The sequence below is a fragment of the Perca flavescens genome, chromosome 5 (assembly GCF_004354835.1).
Source record: "Perca flavescens isolate YP-PL-M2 chromosome 5, PFLA_1.0, whole genome shotgun sequence".
NCBI lineage: Eukaryota > Metazoa > Chordata > Actinopteri > Perciformes > Percidae > Perca > Perca flavescens.
In genome coordinates, this window is record NC_041335.1 from 26228893 (window position 1) to 26242370 (window position 13478).

The following is a 13478-nucleotide window of genomic DNA, read 5'->3' on the forward strand; positions in this document are numbered from 1 at the left end:
TGCTGTTTGATCTTTGAAACTTAAAACATACCATCATATGTCAAGACCCTCAAATGTTAATTATGGAAAAATTTGATCTTTGCTATGAGAACAGAAAATATTTCTGGAAATATAATATATAAGAAAATGTATTGTACTTTGCTTTACTGAGGTGGCTATTTGTGTCTCTTACATCATGAGTGACCATGGTCTCAATTGCATTTGCCCTTTCTTCTTGCTTGTTCTTGTACTTATTGTTGCACTCAATGTGAAAAGACTGGTATTAGTAATCTGCAGAAAGGTACTTTAAACCTATGTATGTGTAAGCAAACAGTTGGTGTACACTTAAAAAACTAAAACTGCATTCACAGTAGTTCATCTCTAATGATTTGCTTTATTAAAAAACAAAAATCATCATATTTTAATATTTTAATCATTTGAACAAATATACTGTAGAAGAAAGCATTCATGTTGCTGTTTGGTGATGAGCTTTCTTCATTGCTTCCTAAATCCCCTCACTTAATATCATCCATTTTTTTTTCCATCCCTGAGCGAGAGCAGTACCTCCCTCCTTCCTCTTCGTCTATATGACGTCACCCAGTGTGTGGGCAGCACCCTCGATGGCCTGGCTCAGCACTGACAGGTGGTAGTGCACTTTGTCCCAGGCGCTGGACTGTGACTCAGTGTTGGCAAAGGCATCAGCCAGACCTGGGAAGGTTGGCTTGCCGGCACTACTTGAGGCCCAGATAACATGCCTGCATGGCATACAGGGAGGTTAAGAAAGAGTGATATAACAATGATAGGCAGCTGAACAATTAACAGAGATGTGCTAAGTAACAAGGACGCATACAGTCACTGACATTAGTCCTTACATTGCATGTGGAGAGGAGTGTAAGAGGGACAGAAAAGATTTTTAAAAGAAACTGAACTCTTGGGACCCTCAATAATGCAGCATGCGCGATAAATAAAATTGAGTTAATTGTATAGAATGAATGCTTTACAGGTTCTTTGTAACAAGACGTAGACTCAGCTATGCTAGCAGCTCTGCCAGGCTTTCTTTAGGTACAGTGGCTTGTCTATGCTGACAATGATGATATACATGCAAATGTTTAGCAGATCTATCCAATCCATTTAATTCCAAACCTCAAATCTCAACCTCATGGTGGTGCTAGAGGAAAAGAGACAGGATCAACAATAGTTTGAGCCATGTTGCTAGTGTGGCTAAATGTATAAATGTCACATTTCCAATTTTTCTTTTTTTCCCCCCCAGTATTTTCTTACAATGTCCCTTTGCGCCAAACAAGAGGGCCTGTTGTCTTTCTATCATTGTGTGTCACTATTCATGTCTGTCGCTATGTGAGTTTTAATGACTGCATGTTGCAGCACTATAAAGCCACCAGGAAAAAGTCAGGAGCATTTGTTGTTTGTGGTAAAAAAGTTAACTGATTCATTCTATTAACCTTTTAGAGTCAGAAGGTTTTAAGTAATTAAAAAAAAAAAAAAAAAACAGTGGGCCTTTACTGGGCGCTCATTCTTCCTATATTCATTGTATGTATACCTTGTGGCCATCAAGTACAGCAAACTACTAATGTCAGCTTCTTTAGATTTTGCATACAGCCCCAGAAACCAACATGCACCCCACCCCCCACCCCACAGCTACATCTCCATCTTACCTGTATGCATATTTATCTGGGAAGGCCAGAGGGTCCAAGAAAGCTCGGTCCAGCAGCATGAGCTGGTCGTTGATCCTTCTGACTGTCAGAGGCCTTCAGAGAAGAGAGACGGAGAGAGAGGAGGGGGTTAACTGGCATTCATTTTTATGTGGATGGCCAAGGAGAAAATATGTCTGTATGTTTTTGCTCTTACGTTTCATTTGCCAGGTCTGAACTGCGTATCACCTGGTCCAAATGAGTAGCTGCACTGCGGAAGCTGGCCACTGCACGTTTTAGTGGTTCTGAAATGAGACACAGATCAGCTGTGCAGCCTCTGTGACTGCTGATGCAGCTTCTGTTGTTTGTTCTGTTCTTTAGTGCAGCCTGAATATTTTTTTTTTTTTTTGCAGTTATGTCTACAGGTTTTACTGCTACAGAAAACAGTTTGGATAATGCAGGTTCCAGTCAGAGACATTGTCGATCTTAGGTCCAACAATTAGACGTAATGCAGTAAGTCAAGTGATTATTCAAGCTGCCTTGGCCAAACCATAAAAACATTCACTGCCTTATTTTAAACCGACACATTCTTGTTGAGAAACCCAGATGAAATTCATTTACCTGCATAATTTTTCTATTAGTGTGTGTTGTGTACTGCAATGTTCCCCTGGATCACTGAATAGTCCTGTGCTTACCCATGGAGATGTTCCTTTCTTGCAGTTGATGCTGATATAGAGTCACTGCTGTGTTGAGGTAGTCCTCCAGAGTCTCAGCGTAGTCACTGCAGTTTAATGGCACTATCAGGCTGTCAGCCAATCGGATCAGGACGTTTCCTGCTGTCCTGGCAATGGCCTGGTGACTGACAAACCCTAAGAGGAGGAAGTGGTAAAATGAGATGTTATACACAAGAGGGATTGAAGGGTGATGCTTTGCTGTTTGTTTTTGTCAAATTTGACAATAGAAGATGGACAAATTGAGTAGAAACTGGCTGAGAAATACAAGTTTTTTTTGTTAAAATATACCACATTTTTGAACGATATAACATAAAATAGGCAGTACAATTACAGAAATAAACACAAGAAACAATAAACAAGAAAATCCAACATGTGATAATGAGAGAAATCACTGCTCACCAGGATCAATGAACTTTGAAGCGTAGTCAAAGGTGTCGTATGCTGTATGGTACGCAGGGTAAATCCGAGCATTTGTTTTACTCTGTATGAAGAAAAAGATCCATTTGATAGGAGTAACACAACATGACTGAGTAAATTAGTTCAGTCCAATTCTCACTTCTCCTCAAACCAAAATGTATTTTTGGGTGACAGCCTGTTTCAAACAAGAAGCAAAATGAGAGAGCTTGAAAGTAAACAGGCAGGAGAAGGAATGTGTCTTGGACCCAAATAAAGAGTTAAATAAATCACAACAGACAACAAAATAACAAGGCTTTCATTTGTGGCCACAGCTTTGCACCACAGATTGAATAGATGTGTTGTGCTTGTTGCTGCTGCCTTTCTTGGCCAGCATATTGAGGTGGAAAAATAAAACTGTATTACAGTTGAAGAACTTTTGAAATTACAATTGTTACCATACAAGGTTTCTACAATCTGCATACAGCACCCACATTGTCATCAGACAAAAATCTATTATAGTAAGTCAAAGGAGGCAAGTCTTTCATACCCTGTCATATGTGTATGAAATGTCCATGGAAGTGATTCCCAGGTAATGGACAAAGGCAGCGTAATCACTCCCTGCTCCTGACAGGTATCCCACACTGTCAGAGGACAACAAGAAAACAAGAAGCATCTTTTATTGAGTTCAGGACAGACCTGAGATTTCCAGTATACTTAAATATAAACATGTTCACAATGCTAATCCCTTCACAGCACAGATAATAAACTACATACTGTATAGGTACAACTCTGCAGTTTCAATGCCATAAATTGAATCTTTAAAAAAAACAAAAACAAAAACAATGTGGGGTTATCCAACGAGTCATGACCACATAATACAGACGAAACGCAACAAAAATGTTCATATAACATTCCATGCATTCTGTTGTTGCTGAGAAAATGCGCGCTCTTTTTCAGCTGCAACAGTTTGATCCACACATTCATATGCATGAACCTCTAACTATCTGTTGAAGAGCAATTTAACAATCGCGGTGGGTTTACAATTCTCAATCCGTCTGATCCAGTCAACCAGCTAACCCTATTGTTTCAAATGTCCAATCGCAGGCCAAAACATATCCACTCTAGATCAACAATGGGTGAACTACCTTTCCTATATATAGTTTTGCAAACTTTTAAATAGAGATGGGGGATTTGGCATTAAAAAACATTGATCCTTCTCCCAGGATGCAAGATGTGGGAAAATGTAAGGTTTAACTGTAATTCTTACTTGGGAATGAGTCCATTGGCCTGGCTTGTCCTGTTGGAATATTTAATCCAGTTGTCGTACACAGATGTGGAGTCCAGTCCAGGTGCATTGACCTGGAGAACAAACACACACCATGTGATAGGTTCCTGGTGGTGTGTGGACAATAGTTTTATTAAAAAAAAAAGCTGGAGAGAAACACCTCAACAGCTCACCTGTTTTGCGGCTTTGAAGATGATGTTCTGTAGTGATGGCATCCCAGAAGCCCTGAGAGTGGCGTTGGCTGAGGAGTGGAAGATGAAGGTGTGTTTTGGATTAGTCACACTATTCAAGAACATTCCCACAGACATCTGAATGCTGAAAAACCAATCATCAATAAAACAAAATTGTACATTTCCAAGTGTTCTGTGAGGAAATTTGTGATCATTTGTCCAACTACAATGGCTGTTTGCCTTCATCTTTCCAGGTAAAAAACAAAGACTGTGACTATTACAGGGGATTAGATATTTGTATTCATTCCTGACATGTAGTGCAGCAAGAGCTTCTTACCAAATACAGCTATATCCACATTAATGTAAGCGACGGTTCGTTCACTGAGTTTGGTGAAGTATTGCTGGAGAAAAGACAAGATCAATGTCATATTTGTAAGTCAAGTAAGTTTACAAGCAGTGATTATATACAAGAATATCCATCTAAACTTTGCTAACATTAGCCACCATAAGATGTGTGTGTTTTATTGCTTATGAACGCATAATAATAATAAAACATTTTATTTATGGGCACCTTTCATAGCACTCAAGGTCACCTTACAGTTTAAAACAAGCAAAAATACAGTTAAAAAGGCAAATAGAATTAAAACAAACACATTTAAAAGATTGAGATAAATTTAAATAAAGCAGTCAATCCATTATTTTGATGGAGAGTGTATCATGTGGGGTAGGCCTTTCGGAAAAGGTGGGTTTTGAGGGAGGTTTTAAATGTGGGTAGAGACTCTATGGTACAGATGGATAGCGGGAGGGCGTTCCAAAGGTGAGGAACAGAATGGCTGAAGGCTCTAAACCCCATTGTGGACAGGCGGGCAGAAGGAGTGAAAAGCAGTGAGGAAGAGGAGGATTGGAGAGTTCGGGATGGAGTGTAGTGCTGAAGGAGTTAAGACAGGTATGGAGGAGCGAGATTATGGAGGGCTTTGAAAGTGAGAAGAAGAATCTTAAAGTCAATACGGTATTGGACAGGGAGCCAGTGCAGTTCTTTAAGGAGTGGAGTAACGTGTTCAGTTGTTGGGGTTCTGGTGATAATACTGGCAGCTGAGTTTTGGACCAATTGGAGTTTATGGATGGACTTGTAGGGTTAACCAAAGAGCAGGGAGTTACAATAATCAATACGGGAAGTGACAAGAGCGTGGATGAGAGTAGCTGTATTATTGGGTGTAAGTGATGGACGAAGACGGTGTATGGTGCGTAAGTGAAAGTAGGCAGACCGGGTGAGATTATTGATGTGTTTTTCAAAAGAAAGTGTGCTATCGAGAATTACATTGAGGCTCTTGACATGAGTGGTAGGGGAGACTATGGAATTGTCAATGGAGAGTGAAAAATTAGGACATTTTGTTAGGGTGGATTTGGAGCCAACAAGGAGAATTTCTGTTTTGCTACTGTTTAATTTGAGGAAGTTATGAGTGAACCAGGTTTTAACTTCATCTAAACAGTCAGACAGGGAATATTGACCATATTGCTTGGTGTTATGTCTAATCTTGTGAATTAATTGCAAATCACCTCTGTGTATTCTGCAGACCCAATAAGGCCAAACTCCTCCGCTCCCCAGCTTCCAAAGATAATGGACCTGCGAGGCCTCCATTTGCCTGCCATAGAGAGGAACAGAGATTAACTATTTTTCTCCAACAATAGAAACCAAAACAATTAGTTATTCAGCACAAACTGTCCTCACCCTGCTTGACCATCTTTCCCAGCACTCTGGTCAATTCCAGCATGACCGACGTCCCGCTGCTGGGGTCGATGGCACCATGAACCCAACTGTCCCTGTGGTTCCCATAGATCACATACCTGTCTGCGGACATAAACACACACAGAGTACATACACAGAGCAATTAAAAGCTGAAAACAGATGATGTAGAATATCTGATTAGGACTTGGTCTCTGGTCTCACCTGGCTCAACACTCCCTTTTATAACTCCCATCACATTGGAGGAGTTCTTCTTCTCTTCATAGTTGAAGATGTCGAGTTTCACATCACTGGAAAAGAGGTTCAAATTCAGAAGTATGAAGCAACAAGGAATGGAGACAAATAGATTTCCCACTGCTATACTGCTGCTTCATCTCCAACAGCCAATTCAGAAGTGAAATAAGGTTTGAAAACCAGAGAAAAAGACTTAACAGATGTAATATATAAAATAAAAAAAAGATGATGTTTGATGCTGTTTATTTTAATTAATTTAATCAGGTGCATTGCTCAATACAAAGTCATCATAGATCAGCTTTAAATGCAGCTAATCTGTGAATGTGACTGGTACTTGAATACCTGTTGTTGAAAGCAGATGGATTTCGGAACCCCGGACCAAAGTTGTAGGTACAGTTGAATGCTCCCTGCCATTGAGTTGGAGCTGCTTCTCCACCTAGCTCACTGAAATGACCAATTAAAAAACAAGTTAGAATTAGTTTACAACCAACCATTTTGGGCTGTTTTAATCCCACGAGCAGATTTGTCTCATGACATACCAGATCAATCTGTAGGCATCCTCAAATCCGATTGGTTGAATTGGAATTGGAGGGATCCCTGTAATGTCCTCGACTGGTATTCTAAAGGTTTCCTCTGCAAAATAATGTATAATTGTGAAGAATTTAAAGAAAACTTAAACATTAAAGAAAAACTTTTACCTTTATGTATGTTATAAGCTGTATGTAGCTGTTGTAAATGCCCCTCCTCAGATTGTATTGGAGCCAAAGTGCAGCAGAAGTACACACACTAAAACAAAAAAATACTAGAGTACCATTTTATTACCTTTGGCAGCCAGGTAGGGTGTGAGCATGTCTCCAAATTGACCATTAAAGGAACCTCTCTCCACACCAGAGGGTGGCATGTACCAGGAGTGAGGATAGGTCTCATTGATGTCTGACATGAGACCATCGTTGATGTCCAAAGGGTCCGTGTAGACAAGCACACCAATGACTCCGTAGGGTGCTGCATTAATGGCCTGGATGAGACACACATGGCATTGATGAAATGATTAAGAAATGATTGAAGACTGGGGTTTCCAGGCCTATTTTGCAGCACAATGAAGTATGCTGTTTACATTTGTTGATATTAGTTCTCATTGCTGTAAAGACAAATCTGGCGAAGCAAGGCTGCTTTCGTTTAAATTGGTTATACTGTAAACTTCTGTCCTCCACACCCTTTACTATCTCAATAAAATGTGTAATTCTAAAGATTAGAGGTGTTGACTGTGTAGCACTTGCCAAAACATTCAAAGCTCACTAACCGCTACTTCTGGCACAGATGTTTTGCCACTCCTAGACTGATTGTCTCTGCTTAACTGTATTAAACATAACCAAACACAAAGAAATAATAAGTCACTTACTTTAGCACCTCTTCCTGCTCCGCCATATCTGGTGATCGCGATAGTTCCTCTAAGGTCCACTGTGTTGTTCAATAGCTGGTAGTCATTTGGTTTCCCCTGGTTGGCGTAAACCAGTTTCCCCTTAAACCATCAGAAAAATCAACAGTTGGACGGTAGAAGCAACACAAGTTATGGTGAAGTGATAACACGATTATGGTGATCTGTTCATGATCACAAGTTCCGATCCTCAAAGCTGAACCCAGACTGGGCAGAGGGAAGTTAAACAAAATCCACAAATCCAATCTAAAACATTTCCCTGAAGTTTATTTCACTAAACTCTTGTTCTGTTATTTGAAACATAATACTGACTAACAAAATACTTATCACTGCTTAGATGGTGACAGATAGCAACATTACAGATCAACCAGTCTTTGACACTCAACAGATGGGCTCTTTCAACTCAGTTTACATCATAAAGTGTTATCAGTACCTGATAAGACAAAATTGTTTTAGCCTTGAGGATGCCATATGCTTTTTTGTGGCACCAGTAATTCACCGGTCATATCTGACTTTGTGATAAACGATGAATCAGCTAAAAAAAACAGTATTCCAATTAAATTTTCTCTTATGCTTTTTCCTTTTTCACTTTTTAGGTTTTCACATAAACTAAACATTCCCCCAAGCTCCAGATCTACTCCACTTGACCATTGTTTAAAGTTATATTGCGTAGTTTATGTCCCCCGCCATGAGGAATTCTAAGTAATGACAACAACTGTCGGTGCGTCCACATGATACAAGCCTTCCGTGATTGCGTACCACCACCACCCCTCATTCACGCAGTTGCTAGTAGGCAAGGAGGACACGGAGGATTAAAAAACATGATGGACTCTTCAGAAGAGGTAATTATCTTCACTCAAGTTTCTGCGTGCAAAAGTCAGCGGACGACACATTTTTCTAAACATAGCCATACTGAGAAATACAGAGAGAGTTGTGTGGAGCTGATAGTCTTAATTAGGTTTGTAGCAACTCAATTGGCAATGGCTTGATGTAACAGATGTTTAGTAATATGAAAATGTTACGCACTAAAGCTTTAAAGCAGTAAAATGTCACTTACAGTATCTGTCCTCTCTCAGAATACGTAAGAAGTTAAGAAAGGGGCCTAAAAGGTTATCAGCTTGTTAAGTTTGAGACAGGAATGTGACAGCGTGTGATTTGTATAGTGTCAGTGAGTTATTTTCTTGAAATGATGCATGCTTGATTTAAACAGGATGCCCCACAGACTATCTATAATTGTATCTGTCCATTTATCTGTTAATCCATAATCTGGATGTGCAATAAAATACCAGATGCTTCTTCTGTTACTATGACTATTAGCGTTCTTTCAGAGGGAGTCTTCTTTTTTGGAAACACATTACATAACCCAAAAGGGGGGGGAAATCAATATTTGGTGTAAAAGTTAATATGCAGAGGAAATCATATTAACTTTATTATATGCAGCATTTTGAGGTTAAAAGGACTTGGAAGCTTTGGGACATACAGTACTGAAGACAGTTCTATTATACCCATTAAATACATTCATTGTAGGAGGCTGGTGTACAAGTAAAATAAAAAAAATGAAAAATAGAATCTTTGGAATCCGTTGGAGTATTTAAAAGTAAAATATTGTATGTAAAAACTTCTATGTCATAGGTATTTTCATGATTTGTACATTACCAACCCGTAAAATACGGTTGCTTGGCCATTGGCTGTCAGCGTAAGATACAACGCAATAAGTACCCCTTATGGAAAGCCCCGGTGTCACTGCCTGATTTGAGTCGAGTGCAGATGTGAGTTGCGCATGCATCACTTTGCGACAATTAGCCTACAAGATGCTAACGGCTTTTTGAGCTAACGTTAGCAATCAAACAATCATAGATAGCTAAAACGGTTTTGAAATGATTTTCATTTTCTGTTATTGTATGTAAAGAGAAAAGTTTTTTTTATGGATTACACAAATTTCAGTAAGACACGTTATGCCGTAAACTGAGGGTTTGTGTCCTGCGTGTCACTGAAATGTGCATTTTATAAACCCACCTACAATCTTTTCCTAAACCCAACTGTCGCGTGTTTCTTTTCCTAAACCCAACTGTCGCATTCTTCTTTTCCCAAACCACACTGTCCCGTTCTTCTTCCACGTGTCACGTAAACGCACCTTTTTATAAGCCCACCCACGATCTTTCCCTAAACCTTACTGTGTCAAAAGGGACGTCAATAGTCCCGACCCAGTACGTTTAGATAAAGCGCGATCTGACGTTAAAGGAGACTTTTAGCGTCAATAACAACGCCAAAGGCACCTGACCAAGCGTCCGTATTTTATACGATGGGAGTGAGAATGTGTTGACATGACAGGCGTACATGGCAGGCCTTGGTCAGCTCTGCTTGCTGCCAACAAGGGACAGGTAATATTGATAAAGCAGCTGCTGCCTTTAAGGAATCTTTAAACAGAATTTCAGCTTTTTACCTTCGGGTGTCCAGCAGGGGAGTATGCTGCGTATGGCTGAACAACCTCAGGATCATCTTGGTCTGAAGGATAAGTCTTTTCTTTTTCTCTGGCAGTGTACAGCACCTCATCAGACGGGCTCACTGAAATTAACAACTCATGGTGACTAGTGCCAGCTTTCACTGCACTAAATCATAAAGCACAACACTTAAGTCAGCCTAAAGCCTACTGACTCGCTCCATCTTCTAATGTAATGTGATATTTGGAGTTTCTGTGAATTCTGTGTGTTAGACCTGTTAATTACAGTTTATTCCTGAACTTTCTTAAACTGTAGTCAAAGTATAATTTGATTAAGACCAATGAATTCCAACATTTAAAAAACATGCTGTATGGAGAGGGATGGGGTGACTGTCTCCACTTTCATTCCAACACATTTAACAACCTGTTGACTCACCTACAGTGACCTTGTTGGGCTTCTTGGGGTCAGGGAAGGACAGGTAGACCATGTACTCCTCTCTCCAGGCCTGGTCCAGACCAGTTTCAGGGTCCTGCCATCTCTTTAGCATTAACTGCACTGTCTGCTCGTCTCCCGCTGTGGTGGCCATATGGGGCACTTTGGTCAACTCCCTGTGGAGAAAGATCAGGAAAAAAAAGGTTTGATCCGGTAATGTTTTGAATAATTTACTGTCTAAAACCTCAAAGGCCTATAAGGAATTTAAAATGGTTTCTTAGTGAAACCCTAAAAGGATCAAGTGATCTGTTGTTTTTCAAGAAACCTTCAGGAATAGTGGTACAGAGGGGTGTTGTCCTTTAAGTTTAGTTTTGACTGCCTTTTTGTGTTTTGTTTTGTTGTCATTTGTAAGTTGGTTGTATTATTTGTTGAAAAATAAATAAATACTTTAATGACAAAAAAAGAAACATTCAGGAATACTATTGTATCCAGGGAAAAACTTAATGATCCTAAATAAATCCCATGATCTCATAAGAATGTCTGTGAGCCTTCAGGTTTGTTTTTTTGACTAGGACATTTTAATGTGTAACCAAATACAAGTTCATAGTGGGGGTGGGGGAATAAATCGATACAGCATGATATCACAATATTTTCCGTGGCAATACTGTATCAATACACAAACGCCAAGCATCAATCTATTATTATATATGTTGTGTCAGTTTGTCTGCTTGACAATCCCATATGGAATAAGGTCAAATGAATGTTTGAAGTACTTAATTTACACAAGTAACAGTCACTTGGTCTTTTCAAGGCAATCGGTTTGCATGGTTTAAACAAGTAAATCAGAATCGCTCTTCTAAGTAAGTAACTAAAAGTGAGAAATTATAAGTTGCAGGAATTGTCACATTAGTTAGCCCAGCTTGAATAATTGTGTTTAAAGTACACACAAAGTAAAGTTCACATGACATTACTTAGTTCTACCTATTCCACTGTACTTAGTTTTTTAAGTGCAATCAGTTTGCATGCTTTTTTTAAGTAAGGTTAACTAATCGGATTTACAGTGTAGCAATAAAATTGAAATGAGACAAACAAAAAGAGAAATGTATCTTTTTATATAAAACAAATGTTGGCAAAGTTTCCTTTTGGGGATAGCATTTAAAATTGGGAAATATTTGAAGTTGGAAAAAAGGTAATAAATTGCAATATATTGCAGAATATCACAATATGTTTAAAATCGCAATAATATTGTATTGTGAAAGAGGTATCGTGAGGCCTCTGGTGATTCCCACCACTAGTTACTAGCTGCTTCTGTTTTTTTATAACTTAATCAAAATGTTATCGTTCATCAACTCACCGGAGGTTTTCCTGAATCTGGATGTTGTCCACCTCAGACAAGAACTTCTCAATGAGTCTCTCATCCACATCCTTTGCCACATCCTCCACCCAGGACGGTGCCGAGCTCTTGGTGATACCAAAGTGGCCGATTAGGATACCTGCAGTCAGTACGGCGGCACCGCACACAATGCCAATCAACACCTGCTTTATCATTCTCCTTCCTGGAATAAGGTCTTTAAAAAAATAGTTCTCCTTCTCTTTGGGACCTGAATATGGTACCAGACAGTGATTTTTTTTCAAAGATAAGGAATGTTGTAGTGTTGCTTATGAATCTAGGCTTATGTAAGAGAAAATCACTGCAACACCAGTGCAGCTGCTGAAGAGATCTCCAAAGATACATTCTCATTGTAAAATGTACTTATCAATGTTTGCAGATGGGATGGACTTTATCCCCTTGTCTATGTGTGTGTGTGTGTGTGTGTGTGTGTGTGTGTGTGTGTGTGTGTGTGTGTATCTGATATAATATGAAATTCAGGAGTGTGATGTAATGTGTGAGGTAATATTCAGCAGTGCCTCACTTATTATATCCTTATATCCTCACAACCTTATATCCTCACAAGTTTCTAAAGGGAGATTATGATTTGAAAAGTGATTTCTGGACTTCTTCAGGGTGCAAAAGTGGCCCTCCACAAAGGATTAAGGATGAAAGACTTGACATGATGATTTTAAGAAAGCTATAAATGGATTAGATTAAACTGAATAAATTGCTGAAAATTAACATTAAGAAGTCCTATTATTGGCTTCATAATACTTTGAACAGAAGAAAAAGTGACAATGTCTTAGCACTTAAAGACGGGGCAATGGGGTATGACATGATGAAGACTGTCAGTTAGTTTATTGACTTAATTATAATAAAATAAACATATCAAATAATTTTATACCATCAAATATAAACATCATGTTCCAATAATATTTTATGTACATTAACTACAATTTTGTCAGCACATAAGTAAAAATACCTGACATAGTTTAGTTTAAACTCTTTCAGGCAATGTATGCAAACCAACTGTCTGTGCCCCCTGTGATCATTTGAGTTGCTGAAATGTTCATGGATCTTGTGAGTCTAAGGACATATTAGTACATCTTTCATTCTGTATGTATACCAATGCCACATGTACACAATCTTTGTTAGGGCGGCATATGACTTCCTCTTTCAAGTTTCTAGTATGGTGTTTTGAAAAATAATCTTGAAAAAATCAAATCAGTTCAGTGTATTTATTCCAGGATGTTTTGGACTGATTTAGAAAATGTTTTGGGACTGTAAACCTTTTTTAAACCGTTTTATTTTGAGAACAACATCATGACAAGAGTTGCATTTGTTATTCAGTTGTTGTTGTTTTTTACTCAAGTGATATGTATTAATAAAGATAGTCAAACTCCAAGACTTTTATTTTATCGTTACTTTAAATGTTACAGCACTATTAAAATCCTAGTCATTTTAGTTGACTACATGATTGTAAGTGTAAGACAATGTTAATAGTTTGCTATGTTGTCATGTAAACCTTTAAACTCACATTCCTCTGTGTCTGTACCTTTATTGTAAATTTCTATCTTCAGTACAAGTTCCAGTTACACTTTACTTGA

At 38.7% G+C, this 13478-nt stretch overlaps 1 protein-coding gene across 1 annotated transcript; it reads right to left on the reverse strand.

The window, feature by feature from the left end:
- Nucleotides 1-490: 490 nt before the first annotated feature.
- On the reverse strand, nucleotides 491-12047 carry naaladl1 (N-acetylated alpha-linked acidic dipeptidase like 1). The gene is made up of 19 exons (XM_028579092.1): nucleotides 11854-12047; nucleotides 10503-10675; nucleotides 10070-10191; nucleotides 7591-7710; nucleotides 7014-7206; nucleotides 6731-6824; nucleotides 6534-6635; nucleotides 6162-6247; nucleotides 5943-6062; nucleotides 5771-5856; nucleotides 4551-4614; nucleotides 4217-4284; nucleotides 4026-4117; nucleotides 3306-3399; nucleotides 2762-2843; nucleotides 2324-2497; nucleotides 1846-1933; nucleotides 1653-1745; nucleotides 491-734 (listed from the first exon to the last, which is right to left on the reverse strand). Exons 1-19 carry the CDS (start codon nucleotides 12045-12047, stop codon nucleotides 563-565), a joined length of 2217 nt encoding a protein of 738 aa, XP_028434893.1. The 3' UTR covers nucleotides 491-562.
- Between the last annotated feature and the right edge of the window lie 1431 nt (nucleotides 12048-13478).